The 25,319-nt window shown below is 38.5% G+C and overlaps 1 protein-coding gene across 5 annotated transcripts in view; it reads right to left on the reverse strand.

Annotated features, from left to right (window-relative positions):
* Positions 1–1,989: 1,989 nt before the first annotated feature.
* Positions 1,990–25,319, reverse strand: part of ACOT12 (acyl-CoA thioesterase 12) — a 41,751-nt gene continuing 18,421 nt past the window's right edge. For 3 of the 5 annotated variants that reach the window (XM_070465763.1, XM_070465765.1, XM_070465764.1), the window contains 10 exons: positions 21,205–21,361; positions 19,498–19,617; positions 18,490–18,640; positions 17,933–17,988; positions 17,597–17,660; positions 16,842–16,940; positions 9,202–9,335; positions 7,363–7,491; positions 5,871–5,997; positions 1,990–5,604 (listed from right to left, as the gene is read on the reverse strand). In XM_070465763.1, coding sequence (XP_070321864.1) covers positions 5,455–5,604; positions 5,871–5,997; positions 7,363–7,491; positions 9,202–9,335; positions 16,842–16,940; positions 17,597–17,660; positions 17,933–17,988; positions 18,490–18,640; positions 19,498–19,617; positions 21,205–21,361 — 1,187 coding nt within the window. In that variant the 3' untranslated portion in view covers positions 1,990–5,454. Of the gene's footprint in view, positions 5,605–5,870; positions 5,998–7,362; positions 7,492–9,201; positions 9,336–9,403; positions 10,575–16,841; positions 16,941–17,596; positions 17,661–17,932; positions 17,989–18,489; positions 18,641–19,497; positions 19,618–21,204; positions 21,362–25,319 lie in introns of those variants that run through there. The other 2 variants (XM_070465767.1, XM_070465766.1) reach the window with 2 other exon arrangements.

Below are 25,319 nucleotides of genomic sequence, written 5' to 3' on the forward strand. Positions count from 1 at the left end.
AGGAGGAAATCCGAATGACATCATGGAAACCAAGTGGAAAAGATACAAAAAGAAGGAACTAGTTAGTTTTGTTGATGCCATTAGTTGTGGCAATGAGAGGTCTGTGGAGTAGTGGAGGGAGAAGTATTATTCATTGAATGAAATAAGGGTGTGAAGGTTACATTTATAGATAATTGGAATAGAGATGGGTAGCCTTTAGGAAATAGGATCAGATGAAGTATTGTTTTGCTTTATTTTATTTTAAGATAAGAGATGATAATTGTTATGATAATAATCCAGGAAAGACTTCTGAAATAGAGAAAAAAAAGAAGGAGTGACGCCTTGGAGAAGGTTAGAGAAATAGTTCTTTGCTAGGGGTTGTTGTTGTTTAGTTGCTAAGTCATGTCTGGCTCTTTGTGACCCCATGGGCTGCAGCATGCCAGGCTTCCCTGTCCTTCATCATCTCCCACAGTTTGTTCAAACTAATGTCCATTGAGTTGGTGATGCCATCCAACCATCTCATTCTCTGTCATCCCCTTCTCCTCCTGCCTTCAATCTTGCCCAGCATCAGAGTCTTCCAATGAATCAGGTGGCCATCTGGTGGCTAAAATATTGGAGCTTCAGCATCAGTCCATCCAGTGAATATTCAGGGTTGATTTCCTTTAGGATTGACTGGGGGTAGAGATGTTTTTTTATTATGATAGGAGGCATGGCAAAGAATGGAAGGTGCCTAGAGGGGGAAATGAGATGGCTTCTGGCTAAGAGTTTGTATTTTACTCAAGTGAAGTATTTTCTAAAATTTATTAACTGAGGAAGAGTAAGGCACATGAAAAACTTGAAGGCAGTGTGAAATAGCAAGCATATAGGAGATGTAGTAGGGTTATCAGAGCCCTTTTGAAATTTGTGGTCATAAATCTCAAGTGAGACCCGTCCACGATTTTCAGGTGCTCAGTGCAAGGTTGAGGTTTTACAAATACTTTAATTCAACCACAGTTTTGAATTTGCCAGACAAGTCAAATGAGGAAAAGGGACAGGGAGTGACATTAATGATAACCATTGGACCCTAAGCCAGATAAGAAGGGAGGACATGGAGAGGGATAATGAGCTGTGGGAATGATAGAAATATTAATTTTAAACCTGTTGTCAAATGTCCCTAAAAATGTCACAAAAGGAGGAAGGAAAAGATAGTATCAGAGGTGGAATTTTTATATGGTACTTTATATACTTGCAAGTGTACAATGAGAGGCATTTTATAATATTTCTCTGACTTTTGGGCTTCCCTTGTAGCTCAGCTGGTAAAGAATCCGCTTGCAATGCGGGAGACCCAGGTTCTGTCCCTGGGTTGGGAATATCCCCTGGAGAAGGGGAAGGCAACCCACTCCAGTATTCTGGCCTGGAGAATTGCATGGACTGTATAGTCCATGGGGTGGCAAAAAGCCAGACACAACTGAGCAACTTTCACTTTTTCTTTTCTGACTTTTGGAGGTGGGTTACTATCAAGAATTATGAAGGGTCTGAGATTATTGATCTAGTCTGTTACAGTTTCATGGATGTCAATAGAAAGCATGAGAATCCTGGTTCAGAGACAAAGGACATTATTACTCATGACACAGCAAACAGCATATCATGAGTATCAACTTATTTGTGTTGCTTCCATTTCCCCTTAGTCCCCAGCGTGATATGATGGGCCACAGCTGGATGCTGTGGGCATGATGGGTTTGTGTCACAGCTGATGAACACAGGGCCAGCACTCTGAGCAAGTGACAAAAACTGTAGCACACAGCACACAAGCCAGTCTTCCTGTGCCCTGAAAGGGAGCCGTTACACTGAAGTCAGGCTGTGGTCACCATGACCTACTGAGTTGCTTGTGGGACTAGCATATTGCCAATAGATAAGTCTTGCAGTTTGGCACACCAAGTGAGAATATGCAGGACCCCTCTGGGCCCGTGGTGAATTGCCTGATCCAGTAGTTACACTACTTTCAAATGGGTAAAATGAATCATGAGTGAATTTCATGGTTTACATTTTAATACTTTATTCCAAACCATTAAAATTATTCCTTAACATATACATTTTCAACACATATTTTCAAAACTGCTCCTACAAATAGACCAATAAAAATTTCCAAGGTTTGAAATGTGCAATAAAAAAATATGAATAAAACCACATGGTGTGTATATATAAGAATACACTGTATTTCTTTTGATTTTATTAAAATTATTCATTATTTCCTAGTGGTATTTGCATATAAGGGTAGATATATTCTAAAGTATACAGATCACCAGTTTTCACATTTTTTTCCTCTAGAATCTTCTTTAAAAATATGGTAGAAAAACTGAATATAGATCAGAAACTCCGTAGCATTAAAACCAGGAAGAATTAATAGGGAAGAGTTTCTTTTCTTAATCAAAAAGCTTTCAGTCCTGTTAGAAGCACTTGAAAACTCTTAGCATCAAGAAGGGCATGAAATCTCAAGTGTTCTTGGAGGATATTTTAGCACTCCAAAGGAGAAAGTGAGCCTGACTACATTTTTATGTTCCTTCTGTCCTTCGTCTCCAGGGGCTTGAGGATGGCTGCTGATGAACCAGCTTCACTGCTTACCCTTGGATCAATCATGTTTGCTTAAAGCCAGGGCACCAAAGAAAGCCGAGGAAGACTGTACTCAAGTCATCTGTTTTTAATTACCTTTCATTCTATTCCAGCCTCTCCAGCATCTGCTTTCCCTGGAATGTGCCAGAAACATTCCCATCTCAAAGCCTTTGCATGGACCAGGCATTCTACAAGAAACATGCTCCAGCCAGAAATCCTCAGCGTTCAGTCCCTCTCTGCCTCCAGGTCTTCACTCTAATGTCCTGCAGTAGAGCCTACTCTGACCACCCTATTTTTTTTTCTTAACGTTTTCTTTATTATTCCTAAACAATCTATCATACCATCAATATTCAGAGCCCAAATCCTGGATGTATATATTTCTGTATTCATTATATAGAATATTTACTATCTTTCAATGTGAAACACCCACCCCATACATACCTCCTTGTTGTTTAAAAGTCATGTCTCATGGCCAGAAAAATATTATTAAATTTTACATCCTTAACTTGCAGTGGCCCTATGGAGCAGATGGGAAGCTTCGGACCTCTGACCCCCTAGTCCACATTCCTGCACTCCCAGGTATGAGAGCAGCTCCTGGAACCCCCACCAGGCCCCTCCAGCCCTGGCCCAGCTGGAGTGGGGGTGGCAGAGGTAAGGAGGGTGGGGAAGGCTCTGCAGCCCCACTTGCCAAGGACACACTCAGTGGGGCTGGGGGACCCCTGCCTCTGCACTGAGCCACAAGCGCTGGCCTCTCAGCCCCAGGGAAGGGAGGCCAGCAGCTGTAGAAGCATTTTCCTACTGCTGCTGGCAAGTGACCACCCTGTTTAAAATATGAACAGCCACCTCCAACACCTCCCCACATGCACATCGTTTAATTTACCCTGCTTTATTTTTCCATTTAACAGTTATCTCCTGAAAAGTAAAGTGAAAGTGTTAGTTGCTCAGTCGTGTCTGACTCTTTGTGACCCCATGGACCACCAGGCTCCTTTGACCATGGAATTCTCCAGGCAAGGATACTGGAGTGGGTTGCCATTTCCTTCTCCAGGGCTTCTTCACAACCTAGGGATCAAACCCAGGTTTCCTGCATTACAGGAAGATTCTTTACCATCTGAGCCACCAAATATCCTATATTATTTATTTACTTTATTGTAATGTGGTCAGTACTCTTCTGTTTCTTGGTGAACCCACAGTGCCTAAAAGTGTCTCATACAGAGTTAGGTTCTTAATATTTATTGAATGAGTGAAAGAGTGAGAAAACAAATTTCCATTAAAAAAGGAAATATAAACCTGAGGGCTGTTGTTGAAATTTACAATAGGAATGCCTTAGTCAGTTGTGTCATGGTTTCAGGCAATAGATTTTAAACTTTTTGAGATCCCCTAGGTAGAACCTGAATGCATTACTGTCTTTTCCAGTGTCATTTCCTTTTAAAGAATCTTTAGTCCAGTAGTCTGAAAGTGAGCAGTTCGGATTAGGCCATGATGACCTGATAATGTCATGTGACTAATATTAAAATGAGGCTAGTGTAGCTGATGTTTAAATTTTATTTTAAAATTTAATTAAATGGTCTCATGTGGTTAGTGGCTACCATATTGGACAGCGCTGGTATGGACTATGCCTGTGTTATAAGTTTAGAGTGGGCAACATCTTTGTGTCTAAAAATCCAGCCACAGTTACTCTATTCTTTCATTCAGAAAAAAGTTTAAAAAAAAATACAAATTCAGAGATGTACGAAAGACAAAAGTTAAAAGCATTTCAGTTGTAGAAGAGGGCTGAAATTTTAGCATACAAAACTTTAGTGTACTGTAACTGTCTTTACTGCTCATTTTTTAACCTTTTTTAAAATCTAAAAATATTCTAAAAAATCTGCTTTTGGAATGTAATGTATAAGCATTTAAATCTTCCTGTCCATTCTTATTGTATTTAAATGTTAATTCATAAGATTGGGACATAGTCCAAAATTCATAAAAATGATAACCTGTTGGCACAGATTAATAAAAATAATCACAACCAGGTCTGGACAGAGGTAAAGATTTGACAAACTAAAGCAAGGTGTATCTAATCTCTTAAGTGCTCTAAACGCTAATGGAGAAGTCCTTCAAATTTTAGAAGTTGTCCCGTAGAGGATGTTAACTTGATCTATGCTGGTTTGTCTTATGAGTCAAGACAAATCACAGAGTAAAATAATAAATGTAAAGTCTGGGGAATAAAGTTCTAATGTAGTGATTATGAAAGAAGACCTCAGTTCATTCTTTCTCTACAATATCACATTTTGCAGGTACTTTGTGAGTGTATATAGCAATAGATACTAAATGGGTCAGCTACCTTGATATATGTTAAATGACACCAGGAAAGTAGTTCCTATTACTAAAATTGATTGGATTCCATTATGTTTTAATGTCTTGCTAATTTAAAGCTCTAAAACATGTAATACATCTTGTCAGGTGCTCCTGTCACACTGATACCTGCTATCCATGGAACAACCCCATACTATTAATCACCTAGCCAACGTATTATTTCTGATTTTATAAAATTTTATAGAATTTCAAACAGAATATGTTTCACTTCTCTTGCCTAAAAATGTTTTGATTATTTTAACCAAACTTTCACCATTTTATAGAACACACAATATTGATTATGAGAAATTTTTCACTGCCTGTGCCCCTGGAAGGTAGCAGAGCCACAGATGATCTAAAACAGAGTCTTAAAGCTCTTTTAATGTTAACCCAAATCACTGATATTTGACTTAGGATGCATTTTGTTTTTTAACCTCTTCGCAACTGCATTTTTCTTAGACTGATACGAAATTATTTGTGACTGAGAAGCTTGTCAAGTGTCAGGACTAAGGGAGTTTGGAATTGCAAGTGGGAAATAAAATGACAGATAATTTAAAGTATGCTTATCAACCCATCATCATTAGTGCTCTCTATGAACTGTATACAGGAGGCTGCTGTCTCTTCAATGGATTTTGACCAGCCACCAAGGTTTCCAGCAAAGTAAGGAAGGATGCTAGCAGAAATCTGGTTAAAGTAAGATACCTGTTTCAAGAAAACAAAGTGAAACAAAACAGTATTTTAATTTCTTATTCATTGGTGCTTTTTCAAGCAAGGATCTCAATATTGTTGGTGTAGGAGAGGCTATGACCCCAACCCCTTGGAAATGGATCTGAATGGATGACCTGAAGATTCCCTGGTGGGTGCGGGTGGACACACATTACAGAATTACAGTTAATTTAGTAAATCCAGGTAAATGGTTTCCCTGTATCTGTAGGAGAAAATTAATGTGCATGTTTCATCGAACTTACCGTACATGAACTGCTATCAGAAGCATGGATGAGAAATCCGGCACATGTGATTTCACTTCTGACATACTGTGGAGAAGGTGGGACTGACGGCAGAATAACCGACCTCACTGCCACCACGTAAGTGTGACTGAAAGATAAAAGGACACTTTCTAAGTTCTTGAGAGAAATGAACAGTGAATGAAATAGTAAATGGTGAAGAAAAGTAAATTCCTACAGTTAATGCAACTCGTTTATATAGTAGAAGTAAAACTATGAAGACCCAGATATTTTACATGAGTGATATGCATAAAAAAACATTCTCTATGGCTACATTCAAGTATAGGAAATAGTAATAAGGGCCATAGATATTTTCTGCCTAAAACTTATGTATGCTTTGCATAACTGCAGAGCTGTAGTCAGACTCCAAACTTGTGTGTGTGTATGCTCTAATGGGTTGTTATTTCCATCTCTTCCACTTTTTTAATGGAAAAAATAATACCATTGTATTAAAGAACCTTCAAACAATAGGAACCCTGTACATTAGAAAACAGAAGTCATCCTTCAGTCTACCGTAACCACAGTACATTCCTATCCTAGAGATGACCACCAATAAAATTAACATTTTATTGTGACCCTCCAGATCTTTTTATAAATAACATTTATGTAAGCAAATGGACATATTCAGATTTTTACATAAATATAACCATTTTACAAGTATTGGTTTATAATTTGATTTTTCATGTAGTGATAAATCTTTAGAGGTGTTTCCTGTATCAATACCTCTATAACTACTTCATCCTTTTTAATGCTGGTATAGTATTCTGGTATAGTATGGTTCTACTATAATTTATAAGATAGAGCTTCAGTTTATTTCTAATATTTTTTGCCATAGTAGGTGATAATACACTGAACATCTGTGTGCATTAATCTCATCTGGGAGGGATTTTTCTATAGGCCAGTTTTGACATCAGAAATATTGCTGACCAGTTCCAGAGGTAGACCATAACCACCCTGGCAGCTTCCATTTCTTATCCCTCTGAACACTTACTCTTGGAACCCTTCCCTTTAGAACCTTTTCTCTGAGAAGTCCAGTGCCCACGGAGAAGCCTTGAACAGACACACCGACTGAAAGCTAGCCATTTTGGGTGCATGCCACAGTAGAGCCTTTGTAAATTCTGAACCAAAACCAGCTTCTAGTGTTTTATTTGGCTCTCATGGCATTTTTACCAGTAATAGAATGCGTCAAAGATTGGCTAAATATCAGTTTTACATGTGCATAGAATAAAAGGAAAGTGAACTGCTTTAGGAGTCTTGCATGATGCTTTGCACATGGCTGGCATGTAATAGTTTTTTTTTTTAATGATAAGTAAAGCCTCATCTAGAAAAAAATAATAGGAACATCATTCAAGACCAGAAATGCTTACTCCATTGACTTTCTTATTTTCATATCAACTTTTTCTTTCTACTTTATACTATAAGACCTTGCTATAACACTTGAGTTACACATACTCACCCATCTTCGAGTGGCCTTCTTCGTGAAACAAGTACTACCAAGTCTTTGGGTTTGTCATTATTCACCACAGAACAAGTGATATAATATATCTGATCATCTTCACTTACACAGTCTATGACTTCACAGGACCTATGTAAACAGAACAGTGACAGAAAGTCTGCACTTTTCTACCTGGTAGAATAAGGCATGCCTTTCTTTTTGTTTGTTTGCGTAACTTCATTATTGGTGTCCATATGCACCCTTTTGTTCACATAACCAACTCCCCAAAGCCAGCATCATTTCTTAAAGCCTATCTTTAGAGTTGTTTGGCCAGGAGGAATAATTCTGCCTGTGATGAAGAGAACACTGGCCATCTAAGTTCGCTGCCTTCAGCGTTGTAGAGAAAGGTACTTTTCTTTTTTCCACAAAATTATTTTTCTCTAGGATCAAGTAATATTTTAAAGACTAGCAAACTTTATGGACAATCCTTTGTGGACTCTGAGGTAAAGGAATATGGTATATTGGGAAAGAGCACTAAGCTTGGAGCCAAACACCTTGCCTTTGAGTCCCAGAGTAGCTATGTTTTATTAGGCATGTCACTTTTTTTTATCCATAAAATGTAGATTATAATTACCTATGGTGTATTATATAGGTAATATGTAGGTAATAATACCTCAGGGCTTAGGATCAAATGAAAATACCTGGCATAGTACCTGAATCAGATAGATGTAGAAAAAAAGTTAATGGAATTAGAATTCATTCATTCACTCCTCTATTCACTCACCTGGAATGTCAGGTGATGTAGAAAATAGTGGAGAGAAACATTTGAAAACAGCAGCAAAGGTTAGGCATTATTCTTGCTAAAAGCTTTGTACTTATATCTGCAAATACTGATGCAAGAAAATTGTGAAGTGTTTCCTCTTCTCATGAAGTGTTTACTAATGATAACATTAACCAAGATGCATCTTTCTGGCATCTATGTAAATATAACACATAAGCCTAGAGTTGTTTCACTTTAGTGGTATTAAATTGTCTATTATGGGCTGTTAATCATAGTGAGGTTTGGACATTTAAGAGATGAAATTCTACCTCATCCAAATTAGGAAGTAAATGGCATTAATAATGCTGAATATAATAGGAAGCCCATCTTACCAGTTGTTTCCTTAAAGCAAGGTGTCCCTGAGGCCTGAGCCCTGCAATCCAGGAGCTGGAACTCCTTGGAGAAGGGAGTGTCACCCTGACAGTACTGTTGAACAGGTGCACAGACGTGCATTCCAGGAAAGGAGGGGGAGTGAAGAAGGGTGGACTAGGGATGTGGGAGACAGGAAGTAACAGAAGTGATGTAGGCTGACAGACAGGGAGGGCAGGAAGCAGGCTGCTCACAGCTGCTTCTCCCAGCTTCTCACCAGGGAGTGCTGTTTCACAGAAGAAGGGCTACCAAGTAAAGCTCAAGAGTGCGAAGTACAATTTGATAATCACTTCCTCAGGAGTAATGAGACTATGTCTTAAAGTCAGAGCCTGACGGATCTGGGTTCCAAATGAGGTCCCATTGCTTTACTGCCTGTGTAGTCTTGGTGAGTCTTGGGACATCTCTCTTGTTAAATGGAAATAATATCAACCTTGAAGAGTTACTGGTAGTATTACAATAGATGTGGGTAAAGCATGTCGAGTCAACATAGATGAAAACTAGATGATTGGAATAGTTTTTGTGCCTCTCCAGCTCCTGATACTGTGCTGTAGCAAATGCTCTTCAGCTACAACAGTGGGTCATACATTGGGCCGTGGAGATAGACTGCAGTGTAGAGGTCATTTTTTACATTATGTCAAGGTTGAATAAGAGTGTTTTAAATTTATTCTTACGTGCAGTGGGGGTCCCACAAAGGTCGCTTGGTAAAGTTGGACAAGAGATGATAAGCCAAGTGTGCCGGTCTTTTCACGTGCTTTTCAACCCAAACAGATAAAATATCATGTTCTTCCAGAGTATATATTTTTATCTAAAATAAAATAACCCAAAAAAATAAATTACAAAAGAAAAATTGATGTTTTTACGTTAAGACCACAGCAGGATTGCATAAGCTAAGGCATCTTGACACCTGGATAATTATGAAGCCAATAATGGTAACTTCACTTTCAATATTTGGATGTCTCGAACTCAGACCAGGATGCTATACTTCTGTGTCATCTAAACATTATGCTACTTGAGGGTAGGTTATTTAATTATTATGCAGTAGTTTTTCTCATGAAAAATAAAGAGCTTTATCTCTTTCCCTCTTTATCTCTTTGTGATATTTCCTTGCCTCTATTCAGGAACAACAAAAAATATCACCAGACTCCTAGGCAAGTCAACACTTCCTTTTCCCATAAGACCTTGGAGCCACGGCGGCAGCCTAACATCCCCAGGATGTCAGGAGTGCCTTCATTTGGGCTGAGGGGATCCAGGAAGTAAGCCAACACCTCTAGATCCAACTCAACCTCTCAACAGGACTGCTGAACTATATTGTTCCTTCAGCACAAAGCACTCTTTTTTTTTTTAGTCAATCACAAGGGTCACAAGGTTCGTGAGTATCTAGTGCTTACTATGACTTAGAGAAGAGAAAGCTTGTCTTGGGGATCCATTAGACTTACACTTAAATATTAATGTACCCCTTGTTACTCTGAACTTTGCTTCTACTGTGTTTTCATCAATAATCAGAGATATATGTTCAGCTAAGAGCACATTTCTATCATGCCCATTTACTCCATCTCTTTCAGGGTGCTTTGAAGATAGTGTTGAAATTTGCCATCTTATAATCATTCCCATGGCAATGAGCAATGAGAAGACAGACAAACATAGGGTTAAGACTTCACTGCAGGCATCAAGCAGATGGAAAAATCAGGCTGTGAGGGAGAAAACCTTTACTTAAACATAAATATCTTTAAGTAGAGAATGAAGAAATGAGAAACTGACTAAAAGCAGCTTAGAAAGGTAGGAAGTAGCTTTTTGCTTATGCCATTTTACCTCACCAGTGGACCTCTGCACCAAGCCTGTCTTTAAAATTGAGCCTGCAAAGGAAGGCATGATGTAGGCTGTAGGCACTTATCAAACAGAAAGAAAACCATGAATGTAGCTCTAAGTCAAAGGCTGAGACCCAGCCCAGCGTAGACCTACCTACTTTTGCCCCCTGTACTGCAGAAGTAGCAGGTGGTTCATTGATCCTGGTGTCCATGTGGCTCTTAGCCAGCGTGTTGGGGCCCTGCAGTCTCAGAGGAGTAAGAGCAAGTGGCCAGAGTGAATTCCACCACCTCAGTCAGATTCTGGCCTTGGGGCAAGCATGGTCAACCTTGGTGAAACCAGGGTTGGGTGGGATATAACAGCGGGCTGAGTACTTTTTAAGGGTTCAGTTGTGCCCCACCCCCCATTCATATGTTAAAGTCTTAACCCCCAGTAGCCCAGAATGTGACCTTATTTGGAAATAGGGTCATTGCAGGTATAATAAGTTAAATGAGGTTCTACTGCAGTAGTATGGGCCCTGAGTCCAATATGACTGGTACCCTTATATAAAGGGGCAGTGTGGGCACATATATGTACACACACTGGGAGAATCCCATATGAAGATGAAGGCAGAGGTCAAGTGATGCATCGACTATCCAAGGAATGCTAAAGATTGCAGCAGAGCGCTGGAAGCTAGGGGAGAGAACTGCAATAGATCTCGCTCACTCCCTACAGAAGGAACCAGCATGACCAACTCCTTGATCGCAGACTTCTAGCTCCCATAACCATGAGATGCCCATTCTGGTACTGTTTTGGCAGCCTGAAGAAACTATCACAGCACTTCTCCAGGAAGCTGCTCCCCAGGTTGCAGACACATGCTGCTGCTTCCTGTCCTGGAGACATAACAAACTTGACACTAAGTAGCCATCATTAAATTCTGCCCTTACAGAGCTCACTAGACTTAGCCAGTGTCAACTACAGTATTGGATGAATGGATGGCATTTTGATCCTTTCCCCAAAGGTAAAAAGTAGCAGAAAGTCCTTAACATTCTGCTGTCAGAGACCATGACATTGATGCAGACAAGGAAAGGCAGCGGTTGGTGTTGGTTCTCTTTAAACTCTACTATTTTAGGAAAGCCAACTTTTGCTTAGTGAAGAAATTCTCCAAGACCCAACTCTCCAAGAAAATGAGTTCCCTTTCATGCTTAGAAGAATACAGGTTACATTCCATTTATCATCTCAAATGTTTTATCATTTGAGGATGAATTTCAATTCTATGAAATTCTGTTCTATGAAATGAAGCTTAAAATAGGTTCAAAATCTGCTGGAGCTTGGTAACATTTTATTAATGATATATTTTTTCATTCTAACAAGATTCTGTTTAATGAGTTTAGATCTTATACAAATAGCACAAGCAGAAATAGCTCAGTTTTAGAGTTTTATACTATCTGTTGACAGATATGTTATTGAGACTGTATTGTGGGAAGGAGGACAAAACTAGTTTTCACAGAGGTATGGGGAGAGGGTAGAGTCATTGGAGGTTGATTACCCATTGACTAAGGGGAGGGGACGTGGTTAGGTGCAGCTCTGGAGCCAGTCACTCCCCAGCTTCAATGAGAATAGATCTCCTCTGGTCTGTTTCCTGTGGGTTTTGTCCTGTGTCAAGAGTTCTTGCCATTCTGGCTTCCTGTCCTCTCTCAGCTACTGCCTAAATAAAAAGCTACTCTTATCAGGCCAATCTCTCACCCATGCTAATTTCCACCAAGATGTGGCTCAAGCTACTCACTGCCTAAAAAGCCTCTTTTACCCCTCCAGCAGTTTATCCTTACACTGTCTTCAAGGAGGAAAGAATCGACTCCTCTCCAAAGTTGTCTTTAAACAACTATCTTCCCTGACTTTGAATTGCCTAATAGCTGACCTTTGTAGTTTAAATACTAAATCTCACTCTTGGGTATGTGTATGTGTGATGCTTTCAAGATAGTCTAAGTACTTTTAAGATATTTTCAAGATAGACTATTAATATAAACTCCTTTACGATGAGGGCTCATCTTTTGCTCCTTGTGTTAGTGCTGTTATTAATTCCAACACTATATCTTGAAAATGAAATATGGATTAAAACAGTAAGTACTGCCCAATTGTCATTATGAATACCAGAGATTTTAAACTTTTGCCATCTATCAAAATTTATATCAAAATAAGTATAGCTTTTTAAAACCCAAAATAAGTATAATTCTTAATAGTTGTGAAAATTTTTTCAGCTAAAAGGTGACAGAAAAAAATAAACGAGCTATATTTTGAAATTAAAAACATGATGGGTAAAGATAGTTAAAAACATAAAAGCTTTAAAAAGTGGGAGAGAAGAGGATAACCCAAAAAAGAGAAAAATTAGATTTTTATCATAAATATAATCTGAAAAAAAGGAGGGCTTCAAACTCAACAGAGATAACATAAGAATGTTTCTTTAGTTATACAATGTTTTCTAGTAAGTAACAGTACAGAAAGTTAAGAACTAATTACTGGTGGCTCTCCTTAGACACTTGCAAATGCACATTTATTTGTTTAGGTTGTTGGTTTTTGGTCCAGACTCCAAAAGAATTGAAATTTTAATTTATATGTCTTCACTAAGTATGTGTTCATCCTTCATTCCAGACATGAGTATGTCTTTTACTATGCTGCTCAGTGAGTGCTCAGATGCCAGCAATGATGCAAGAAGCAGATTTCATGTTAATAAAACAAGGTCTTGAGGCACCTTTTATAAAGGATAATTGTAAGCAAGAACTTTGTTATGTTAAACCTGTGTGCATCACTGAATCAAACATAGATGGAAACCTAACTGGATCCAAAGAAAATAAAGAAGACCCTGAAAGGATTCAGAAGTGAGCACCAAGACACAGTAAAAGTGAACAACCAAAGCCAAAACGTGTGGAGGAGGTCAAAGTTAGAGTGAAAACAATTAAGTAGTATCTGAGTTTGCTTATATTTCAGGGTGAGTGACCATATAATTTATTCAAACTGGAACACTTGGGCATAGTTAATAATTATGATGGGACAACCAGGACTGTCCCAGGAAAACCACAACATGTGGTAATCCTGTTTTAGAGGCTACTGTTTCAATGATGCTGAAAAACAGTATGCACTGGAACGTGAGCATAGGCAAAGTGTCGGCATCAGTGAGCTTCTCCTGAGTGCCAGCTAGTGCTATGTTCTGCAACTATAGTGATGAACAAAGTGGTCCTCAAAGAGCTTATAATATGTTTAGTGTGGGCATCAGCTTCAAAGGATCACCTGATACACCTCTGAAAGTAGATGAAATTCAAATGATATATATTTATTTAAATTTGATGACATACAAAAGCATTGTAAAAGGTGCTGAGATACAAAAAAGTCAAGATAAGGCTGCTTTCTTAAGATGTTTGTAATCTAGTTAAGAGAAAAGACCATTTGTAAAATTACTGTGTAAGACAAATATCAACTCAATGTGGCTGTGGAGTAAGTGTCATGAGATAATGCATAATTAATTGACAAGTTAATCATAAAGATGTAATTGTTAAAGGAGTTCCTAAAGCAATAATTTCCTTCAGTAGGAGATGATTGACTTTATAGAGAAGCATTTGTCTCAGGTCTTGAAGACCAGGTAGGACTGGGGTAGATAGAGAAGAGAAGAGAAGGAGATGGAATATGAGAACTAAGCTCAGAGATAGGAATGTGTAGGGTGATTTGAAGGCCCTTAGATCAGCCCAAGTAGGGGAATAGAGACAGGGCTGGAAAGATACTTGACTTTTAAAAAAATTTTCCCCAAAGGCTTTTTTACCTTTTTAAAAATTGAAATATAGTTCATTTATAATATTCTGTTAGTTTCAGGTATATAACATACTGATTTAATATTTTTATAGATTATACTCCTATATATATGAGTATATATGAATATAAATGTATATTTATACACTATATACCCAGTAGTAGAATTGCTGAATCATATGGTTGTTCTGCAGTATTTTCAGTTTTCTGAGGAACTTCTATACTGTTTTCCATAATGGTTGTGCCAGTCTACATTTCCACAAATGTGTAATAGGATTCCCTTTTCTCTGCATCTTCACCAATATTTATTTGTGGTCTTTTTGATGATAGGCGTTCTGACAGGTGTAAAGTGATAACTCATTGTGGTTTTGATTTGTATGTCTGTGATGATTTGGATTGTTGAGCATCTTTTTATGTGCCTGTTAGCCATCTGTATGTCTTTGGAAAAATATCTATTCAGGTCTTAGCCAATTTTTTAATTGGGTTGTTTGGTTTTCTTATATTGAGTTATATGAGCTGTTTATATATTTTGGAGGTTAGCCCCATATAGGTTATATCATTTGCAAATATTTTCTTCCATTCAGCAGGTTGTTTTTTCATTTTGTTGATGATTTCTCTTGCTGTGCAAAAACTTTTAAGCTTAATTAGGTCTCTTTTTTTTGTTGTTTCTGTTTCCTTTGCTTAGAAGATAGATCCAAAAAATATTGATATGATTTATGTTAAAGAGTATTTCATTTTAATGTATTTTCTGCTAGGAGTTTTATAGTTTCCACTCTTAGCTCTTTAATCTGTTTTGAGTTTACTTTTACATATGGTTTGAGATGTTTTAATTTCATCCTTTTACTACAGTTGCACAGTTTTCCCAGTGCCACTTACTGAAGAGACTTTTGCAATTGTATCTTCTTGCCCTCTTGTCATAAATTTATTGACCATGAATGCATGGATTTATTTGGGGGCTCACTATTTTGTCCCATTGTTATATGTGTCTGTTTTTGTGTCAGTACCATACTGTTTTGATTACTGTAGCTTTGCAATGTATTCTGAAAGCAGGGTGTATGATACCTCCAACTTTGTTCTTTTTTTTCTCAGGATTGATTTGGCTATTTGGAGTCTTTTGTGGTTCCATACAAATTTTAGGATTATTTGTTCTAGTTCTTTGAAAAATGTCATGGGTATATGGGTAGAGTTTGTATTAAATCTGCAGATTATTTTGATAGTATGGTCATTTTAACAATATTAATTCTTCCAATCCATGAACACTGTATTTTTCCATTTCTTTATATCAATTTTTTCAGTGTTTTATAGTTTTCAGAGACTATGTTTTTCACCTGTTTAATTGTTTATTTCTAGGTATTTTTTTTCTTTGTTATGTGACTTTAGTGGGTTGTTTTCTTGATTTTTCATTCTGATAGTTCATTGTTTGTGTACAGCAATAAAACAGATTTCTGTATATTAGTCTTGTATCCTGCAACTTTTCCTGAATTCATTTATTAGTTCCAATAGTTTGTTGGAGACCTTAGGGTTTTCTTAATATAGTATCATGTTGTCTGAAACAAGAGATAGTTTTACTTCTTCTCTTTCAATTTGAATGTCATTTATTTCTTTTTCTTGTCTGATTGCTGCGGCTAGAATTACCAATAATATGTTACATAAAGGGTGTCTTATTCCTGATTTTAGAGGGAAAGCTTTTACCTTTTTATTATTGAGTATGATATTAGCTTTAATTTTATCATATATGATCTTTATTATATTGAAATATGTTTCTTTCATACCAATTTGATGAGAGTTATTATCATGAATGGATGTTGAGTTTTGTCAGATGCTTTTTATGCATTTATTGAGATGATCATATGATTTTTATCCTTCCTGTTGTTAATGTGGTATATCACACTGACTCATTTGTAAATATTAACCCATTTTTGTATCCCTGGAATAAATCCCATTTAATCCTGCTGTATGATCCCCTTTTTTTATATTTTTGGATTCAGCTTGCTAGTATTTTGTTGAGGATTTTTGCATTTATATTAATCAGAAATACTGGCCTGTAATTTTCTCTTTTTTTGTAGTGTCTTGGTCTGATTTTGGTGTCAGGGTAATAACAGCCTTATAGAATGAATTTGGGAGTATTCCCTTCAATTTATTTTGAGAATGCTAGGTATTATCTCTGTCTTGTATGTTTGATAGACTTCCCTGTGACACATTCCAGGCCTGAACTTTACTTGCCTTAGTTGAGAACTGCAGTGGAGCAGAGCCCTGGGGAATTTCAGGCTGCACCCTTTGCCTTATTCCCAGGAATAAGGAAGCACTGTGTCCTTTAAGAGGAGTGTTGAGGTTTCTTATACAGCCCTTCTATTTGTCCCACTGGCTTTAAAACCAGCTAAGGGTACTCCTCCTCTCAGGGTCAGACCTCAGGGCTGGGGCGTCCTCTCCTAGGGATGCAGGCCCTGACCTGATGGCGTTTTTCTCTCTTCCTCCCTGACTGTGTGGGTCTTTCTTTACAGCCATAGTTGTTGTATAAGAGTCTTCCTGCCACTCTCCAGCTTGTTTTCAGTGTTGTGAATTGCTCCACATGTAGATGTAGTTTTGATGTGTTCATAGGGTGCCTTGGTATCCTTGTACTCTGCCATCTTGATCTCCATTTTTTACCTTCTTGAAAGCAGCATTAGAAGTAGCAGAACAACCTCTACCATGACAGCTTTCATTCATGATGGGCAGTGAGTTGTGTGTATACCTGAATGCCTCCTACGTCTTCCACAGCGCTGGTAACCTCCCATCCACTTCTGGCTGCCAGGCTTTTGAGAGCCTCCACATTGCCATTACTCAAGGATACCTAAAGTGTAAATAATTGAAAAGCTGTGAGTTCTGTGCACAGATATGTGATCAAATATTTTCTGCTTAGAAAATGGATACTCTTAGAGCCAAAGTGATGATGTTGAAGTTAGAACTAAGTTATAGGAACATAATTTCTGTCTCAGACTCTTAATTCAGAATTCAGATAGGTCATGTGAATCCTATATGCTTAGGAAATTAGTATCATTTTAATTGGTATCCTAAGTAAAGACAAGAATACCCTTCAGTGTGACTAGTAATCAATGTGTGATAAGTAAATTTGGATTTCCCTTTATATTTCATGCTCAAAACGTTAAAATGACTAATACTTTTTTGTTGAGAAGGCGTGTCATTCAGCACAGACCATGATGAGACACTAGATCTCAATGTCCTATGTTGCTTGAATGCATTTGATGCAGATCAACCAGAGTCTGTAACTCAGTAACTATGTAGATAATTCAAACAAGGCAGTGAAGCAGCTGGCTGATGACTAGTTACTCTTAGATTGGTTTTGTTTCATTCTGAGATGACAAGTTGCTATAATTCACCTCTACATCTAACCTGTGTAGGCACAACATGAGTCAGTTAAATGAGGCGGTTCCCATTTTTGTAATGAGTGATTTTTACATGAAAAACTTCAGATCATAAAATTGTCACCTGGTTGCCAATATCCCAGTGTATGCAAAGTGGAACTTCTTCTTTGTGGGAAATGACATATTTCCTGGAAAAAAATGAAAATGTTAAATAATAGTTTTCTTCCCTGTATCTAGCACATAGCAATAACTCTGACACTTTCTTGAAGTGAAATCAGCAGTTACAAAAAGCGGCCTTTACTGGTGGAACAACCAAGAAAAATTTCATCACAGTAGCGTCCACAGTCAAAAAACATCAAACCTCTTTTTATATTATGTGGGAATAGAGGCCCAGAGAGGGCTCTTCGCTATGTAATTTGTCAGATTAGAGTCCATAAAATCTTACACCTGAGTCCCTTACCTGCCTAGGCGAATTCTCTTGCGTGCGAGAGCTCCACGATACCGTCGAAAATCATCCTTAAATAAATTAAAAAAAAAAAGAAAAGTCAATACATTCTTAATATTTCTGTGCTACAATCCTTAAGTCTCTCTCTCCTAAGTCAGTTGAAAAGGATAACTGGGAAAAGGAGTCTCTATGTGAACTATCTTCCGGTCAGAATTAGCAGTAAGGCAGTTTATTCCATAAGACTTAATCCCGATGTATGTAGAGCAGCATAGAGAACTGGATATAAAGCTGGAAAAGAGTCAGAAATGAGACATGGAAGACATATGCTTCCAACAGCAGCATGTGGCTGAATAGATGTGAGGTCTTCAGGGCCTTCACCGTTTAACCAGAGTGATTTGGAAAAAGAGGAAAAGGATCATTTTACTTTGTGAGGCAAAAAAGAAAGAAAAGCAAAGGGGAATGGACATGGAGGTTGTTGCCAGTGCAGGAAAAGATTCTGGGTGAAGCTCTGTACCACAGTTTCCCCCAGAATAAGTGGTCTGATTACTGAACTGCATGTGCTAATAACTGACCTTTGACATGGGTTTGATTTTGGGAAATGTGATCAGTTCTTCCTTATCATCGACAGCATTATAAATGAGAAAAGCACTGTTGATGTGACGGCCCCGGCTCTCAGACCACTCCTGGCAGTCAAAGGCCTCCACACGCACTCCAACTTCAACACTGCAGAAGGGCAAGAAGGGTAGTGGGCCGAGAGCCTGAGCGTGCTAGGCCTCCCCCGCCCACCACCCCACCAGCTCCTCCAGGCAAGGAAGAGAAGGAGGGCCCTGTGTTGTTGTTTCTTTGTTGTCTGCTACCCTGTGCAGCGGTTAACATCCATTCCATCAAGTCAATTGATCTTATGTACAAGCTCCTGGGTGCATGTCTGCTTTACTTTCCCACTTTCAAGTAGTAAAAAAGGCCAGTGGAACCTTATATACATTCATGAATAAATTTTGGTAATGGGGAAGTGGGGTGTTAAATTATGCCAAAGTCAAATTTCTTCTCCTAAAATGATAGTTCTATAATTTAAAAGCATCAAACACTGAAGTTGGATAGGAAATACAGATGTTCTTTATTACATTTAAAAAGAAAAAAATACCAAGGTAGATCTTTTCTTTGTGTGTCAAGAATAATAAAAATAACTTAGAAGTGTTTTGGACTTCATGGTAATAAATGACAGGTCCATTATGAATTGGTTGACCATATGGGACCCTTTTGAGAGTGAAAGGAAGAATTAATGATTACGATACGCACAAACCAAGACCATCCTGGATCAAGTGGGAAATATAGTCAACCTTATTATGAGACAAAAACCAACTTATCATAACTTAGTGTAAGGAGGCCTCAGTGGAACAGGGGATTAATATGTATGTCTATAGATTTTGAACATGAAATTTCAAAAAAAAAAATTAGAAGGAATGTGGTTATTTTAAAGTATTCCCTATACTCACCTCCAGGTTGAGATAAAACAAAGAACATTGCTATGTGCAAGTTTGAATTCGTTTCATAGCTATCTAAGAGCACCAGACATGCTTTACCAGGTCTGAAATGTGTTGTTGACAATGGCGTTGAAGACAAGACGGTCTCCAACTGTAGACGGTCCCCGGAACTTAAACATGTCCACGGACTTCAGAACAGGATGCGCTCGACACAGGCGGCTGGTGAAAGAAAGGGAAGGGGAGAGAGAGAAGAAAGTGATCATTCTCCAAAATGTTTTCAGGAGGTACTGCGCTTTTCTTAATGGATGCAATAGACCTGTGTTTGGGGTGCTTTCTAATGAACATCTCTTTTAGCTCAAGAGGGTAACAAATAACTGGATTGTGTGTGTCGAGAGTGGTCCTGTAACATAATCTGCAAATATTTTAGGGAATGCAGTGTCCCAGTCTGTGGGTGGCTGTCCCAAGATGCTGGTGCTTCTGCTCTTGTGGTGACAGTCCTGTTCTTGTTTTGTGCACTATGGAAGTATCTCCAAAAACAAACAACTGTCTTTTGCTCTGGTTTCAGAGTTTTCTTCCTCCTGACAGCTCGGGACTACAGTCACAGAAACCTGTGACTCCCAGGTTGGCATAGGAAACAGTGAAGAGAACTTTCAGCTGATTCCATTCTCATGAGTTCCTTGGCTTCACTGTTACCTAAATTCACCCACATGTCAAAGACCAATTCTTCTTCCCCACAAAAAAGTTACCTGCATTGCTATACAAAGCCTGAAAGGCTGCGAGGTACACATTTTACAGGTTTTTGGTATACGGAGTTTTGAAAATCTATAAAGAAAATTTGATCTCAGAAAGTTACTATAATTGTCTACATTTTAGATTCCCACTGTGGTCATTCAGTTACTCTAAAGAATTCTGCCAATGATAAGTGAACAGATTCTGCTGTAGTTAATTACATTGTAAGCCTTTATAGTAGAATAGGCTTAAATGCTTTATTGTCATTAAGAATGACAATGTTGTTTTAAAAACAAGCTCTTCCTCCAACTAATAAAAATAAATGGAAAATAAAAAAATAAAAACAAGCTCTTATATTTGTGCACAATTTTAGGATAACCACAGGTTTCTAATTATAGTCATAACTACAGACATATTAATAAATAAAATTCTTTTAATTTAGGGAAAATAAAACCTTAACAATTTTCAGTGGTTACAAAAATTGTCAGAAGGGCAGATCCTGTTCAAATGCATTTTCAGAGACTACAGTGTTCTTTAAAGCTGCCCAATTACCTACATGGCTCCATTAAGAATGAAATTACCTTTTTGAAACTGAGCAACATTTAAAAGTACTTTTCCAAGTTCTTCCCTCTTTCTCATTATATTTTTCAGTTAATCCTTTGGCTGTAATGATTCTAACCAGCACCTTCAGAGGTCAGACCTAATTGTGAACCACCTTTTAAAAAGTTTGTATCTTGACTGTTTTTAAGTGTAATGGCTGTCTTCTATTCCTGTTTTCCATCTACTTTGTGATAACTAACTTTACAAGAGTTGCAAGATTAACAGTCATAATTAACAATAACTCTAAGAACTGTCATTTCCTTTTTTATTTTTGAACAAAGAATTTAAACTTTAACCCTCAGGAAAGGACAGAATAATTCTCAGGTAAACAGGAAGATGACTGATCATTTTCTCAGTTTGATAAAAGGCAACATTGTTCTCTGCTTGTTCCCTTGACTCACCCAGTAGCCAGCCTCAGAACCTTCTGCCCTCTCCTGACTAGTCTCAAGATCACAACCAAGGGTTAAAACCAAGAACCTTGCAGAAATAGTAGCCACCGCCTCCATCCAAGCCATAATCTGGCCACCAAATGTATTTCCATGATGGTTTGCATGGGGTGGGAGGACAAGTTCAATGCTCTGAACAGAAGTGCCCCTTGTGGAAACAGTTCCTTCCTCATCATCACAAATGGGATCTGAAAGGTAGACATAAACAAAAATGGTAGAGTTAAATGCAGAACCTGAGGCTATAACCTTTCCTTCAACTCATGAGATTTTTAGAAAAATTACTTTTAATTTTTCTAAAAATTAAATATTATTAATTAATAATACTTAATTAAAAATTAAATATTATTACCCAAGGCTTAAGTTATGACCAACCTAGATAGCATATTAAAAAGCAGAGACATTACTTGCCAACTAAGGTCCGTCTGGTCAAGGCTATGGTTTTTCCAGTGGTCATGTATGATGGATGTGAGAGTTGGACTGTGAAGACAGCTGAGTGCCGAAAAATTGATGCTTTTGAACTGGGGTGTTGGAGAAGACTCTTGAGAGTCCCTTGGACTGCAAGGAGATCCAACCATCCATCCTAAAGGAGATCAGTCCTGGGTGTTCATTGGAAGGACTGATGCTGTAGCTGAAACTCCAATACTTTGGCTACCTCATGCAAAGAGTTGACTCATTGGAAAAGACCCTGATGCTGGGAGGGATTGGGGGCAGGAGGAGAAGGGGACGACAGAGGATGAGATGGCTGGATGGCATCACCGACTCGATGGACATGGGTTTGAGTAAACTCCGGGAGTTGGTGATGGACAGGGAGGCCTGGCGTGCTGTGATTCATGGGGTTGCAAAGAGTTGGACATGACTGAGCAACTGAACTGAACTGAACTGAACTGAAGACTTAAAACTCCCAAGGAAATGAATAGGTTTTATTTAACAGTTAGCTGGGTAAGACAACAGATCAGAAAGGGCATTTTAGAGATTGTATTCCAACCTGTTTTATAAGTCAACCAGAATTTTGATCAAAAGAGTAAGTTTAAATTTGAGTTGCTTCAGGTGGAGAAAGGGCAGATTAGAGCAGGTTAGGGCAGAAAGAAATTTGGGGATTGACGGATATGTTATTGTCTTGGTTATGGTGATGGTTTCATGGGAGTGTCCATGTCTCAAGACCTATCAAGTATAACTTTAAATATGGCCCATTTATGGTAAAAGTTAATGAAAAGAAAGGGATTTGAGCTTTAGGGGCCATGGACACTGAGAATCTGGAACTGTTTGCTGCACTATAAACTTCAGAATGGGAATATGGCCTCCCCCGGTGACTGCTGTGTAATGAAAGCAGTCACAAAAAGAAAAGACACAATACGTTGTTCTTAGTGTCTTTCTGCTCCTTTTGAATCATATCTGCTTCATTTACTGACAAATTGGTTTTTCCTCTCAACAATGGAGAAATCATTTACTTTGGCTGCAAAGCAGTAAAATGTATTCAGTTATACTTCCTGCATCATCAAGTGAATCACCAGCTAGGCTTAAATCTCACGTGCTGTTGTTGAGGAGGTGGGGAGGAATTACAAATCAGGGGTGCCATGCTGGTTGGACTCTCGGAGGCAGAGCTGAGCTGGCAGTGTGAGAGCACAAATATGCCCAGCTGTTGTTGGTAACTGGGAATGGAGCCCTCCTTGGCACATTTACATATAAGTCAGCAGAAAAGTGTGGTTACAGAGATTTTCATTCCATTTCCTAGTGTAAATTTTATATTTTTAATTAACTGTCTTTTTCTTTTACTTTTTTCCCCTGCATTTCACTGATCATTTCAGTCCCCTCCTTAAAAACATGCAGTGACTTCCCCTTGGCCTATTGGGAAAGCCTGAATCATTCTTATGACCCCCAAGCCCTTCCTTTCTTATCTGGCCCATGCCTACCTCTCCAGCCCCAGCTAGTCTGAATGCCAGTAGCACCCCTTCTTCCCCCATCACATCTTCTCTTAATCTCTTCTCTCCCTCCATTCCAGCCACTCCAGCATTTTTCAGCTCCTATAACTAAAATGCCATCTTCAGCATCAGGGCATTAGTACATGGTCTCTCTGTCAGTAGCAGTTCCTCTGGCCACCACCACCATCTTCCATTTACCTCCTGTTCTGTTTTGGCCCATCTCAGTTACCATTTCCTTGGGAAGGCCTTCTCTGACCTCCACAACTTGGCTCCTACTGTACCTTTCTTTCACAGTCACAATTTTATGTTTGTTTGTGTGATCTTTGATTATCTAACGCCCTAGATCCTGAGCTCCTTTGGGTAAGGATTGATTTTTTAAAATCCTAATGGAATTCCAGAATGTAGGTGCTCAGTCAGTATTTACTGAATGAATGGATAGATGGATGGATGAATAAACTTACCTTTGCTGATTTAAGACTTCCCTGGCAGCTCAGAGAGGAAACTAAAAAGCCTCTTGATGAAAGTGAAAGAGGAGAGTGAAAAAGTTGGCTTAAACTCAACATTCAGAAAACTAAGATCATGGCATCTGGTCCCATCACCTCATGGGAAATAGATGGGAAGACAGTGGAAACAGTGTCAGACTTTATTTTTTGGGCTCCAAAATCACTGCAGATGGTGACTGCAGCCATGAAATTAAAAGACGCTTACTCCTTGGAAGGAAAGTTATGACCAACCTAGATAGCATATTAAAAAGCAGAGACATTACTTTGCCAACTAAGGTCCACTTGGTCAAGGCTATGGTTTTTCCAGTGGTCATGTGTGGATGTGAGAGTTGGACTGTGAAGACAGCTGAGTGCTGAAAAATTGATGCTTTTGAACTGTGGTGTTGGAGAAGACTCTTGAGAGTCCCTTGGACTGCAAGGAGATCCAACCATCCATCCTGAAGATCAGTCCTGGGTGTTCATTGGAAGGACTGATGCTGAAGCTGAAACTCCAATACTTTGGCCACCTCATGTGAAGAGTTGACTCATTGGAAAAGACCCTGATGCTGGGAGGGATTGGGGGCAGGAGGAGAAGAGGACGACAGAGGATGAGATGGCTGGATGGCATCACCGACTCGATGGGCATGAGTTTGAGTAAACTCCGGGAGTTGGTGATGGACAGGGAGGCCTGGTGTGCTGTGATTCTTGGGGTCGCAAAGAGTTGGACACGACTGAGTGACTGAACTGAACTGAACTTGCTGATTTATTCCACATTCACAGTCCTTACTATCAACAGGATATTTTTAGGCAACAAATGATTGTACTGATTCATACTTCTGTTTTTATAATAGTTTCCCCAGCTCCTCATTCTCACTTAATTAGTGTTGTGGACCCTTCAGTTTTTTTAGTTTTGTGGGTGTGATATAGTGTCTCGTGGTGGTTATACTTTGCATTTCCCTGATTAATAATGAGGTCCAAAATCTTTTCATATGCATATTAAACTTTCCTATTACCTCTTAACAAAATATCTGTGTTGTTTGCTTCAAATGTTACTTCTCTCCCATTCTTTTTCGCCTCTCTTCGTGGAACTTTGATTAGATGCTTCTTAGACTTCTTACTCCATTCTGTCTCCTAATCTCTCTTGTATAGTTTTCATTTCCTTGTCTATCCATCTGCATTCTAGATAACTCCCTTAGATTTACTTTCCAGTTTACTATCTTAGATGCTGTTTCATTATTAAGTTTTAAATTTTAATTATTATATATTCTTTTTGCTTCTTCGTCTAATGTTCTAGGTCATTTTCTTGTTCCTACATAATACTTTTGATGCTCTTTTATTTCTTAAAATATATTTACCTTATTTCAGATTCTTTATGTGTTAAATTCTATTTCTTTAGTCTTCCTTGCAGGCTTCATTCTGTTGTCTGGTGCTTTTCTGAATTCAGGTGACTTACTTTTGTCTTATGATTCTTGTCTGAGAGCTCACATTCCTTGGATCTCTATCTGTGGGGGTTCTTGAGGACTGGGCTTAAAGTCATGTCTGCACAGAGGATTTGCATTTGTGGTTGCAGATCACCCGTGATCTGCAGTATGAATTCACACTAGGTTTTACTTGGTCTGTTTCAAACCAAACAAATTATGTGAATTCTGACACCAAACATGCTTGAGAATGCAGTTGTGATTGAATCCTCAAAGAGAAACAAGTGTTTTTCCATTCCACATAGGGCTAAATGGAAAGCATGCCAA

Source organism: Odocoileus virginianus, chromosome 3 (genome assembly GCF_023699985.2).
Source record: "Odocoileus virginianus isolate 20LAN1187 ecotype Illinois chromosome 3, Ovbor_1.2, whole genome shotgun sequence".
Taxonomy (NCBI): Eukaryota; Metazoa; Chordata; class Mammalia; order Artiodactyla; family Cervidae; genus Odocoileus; species Odocoileus virginianus.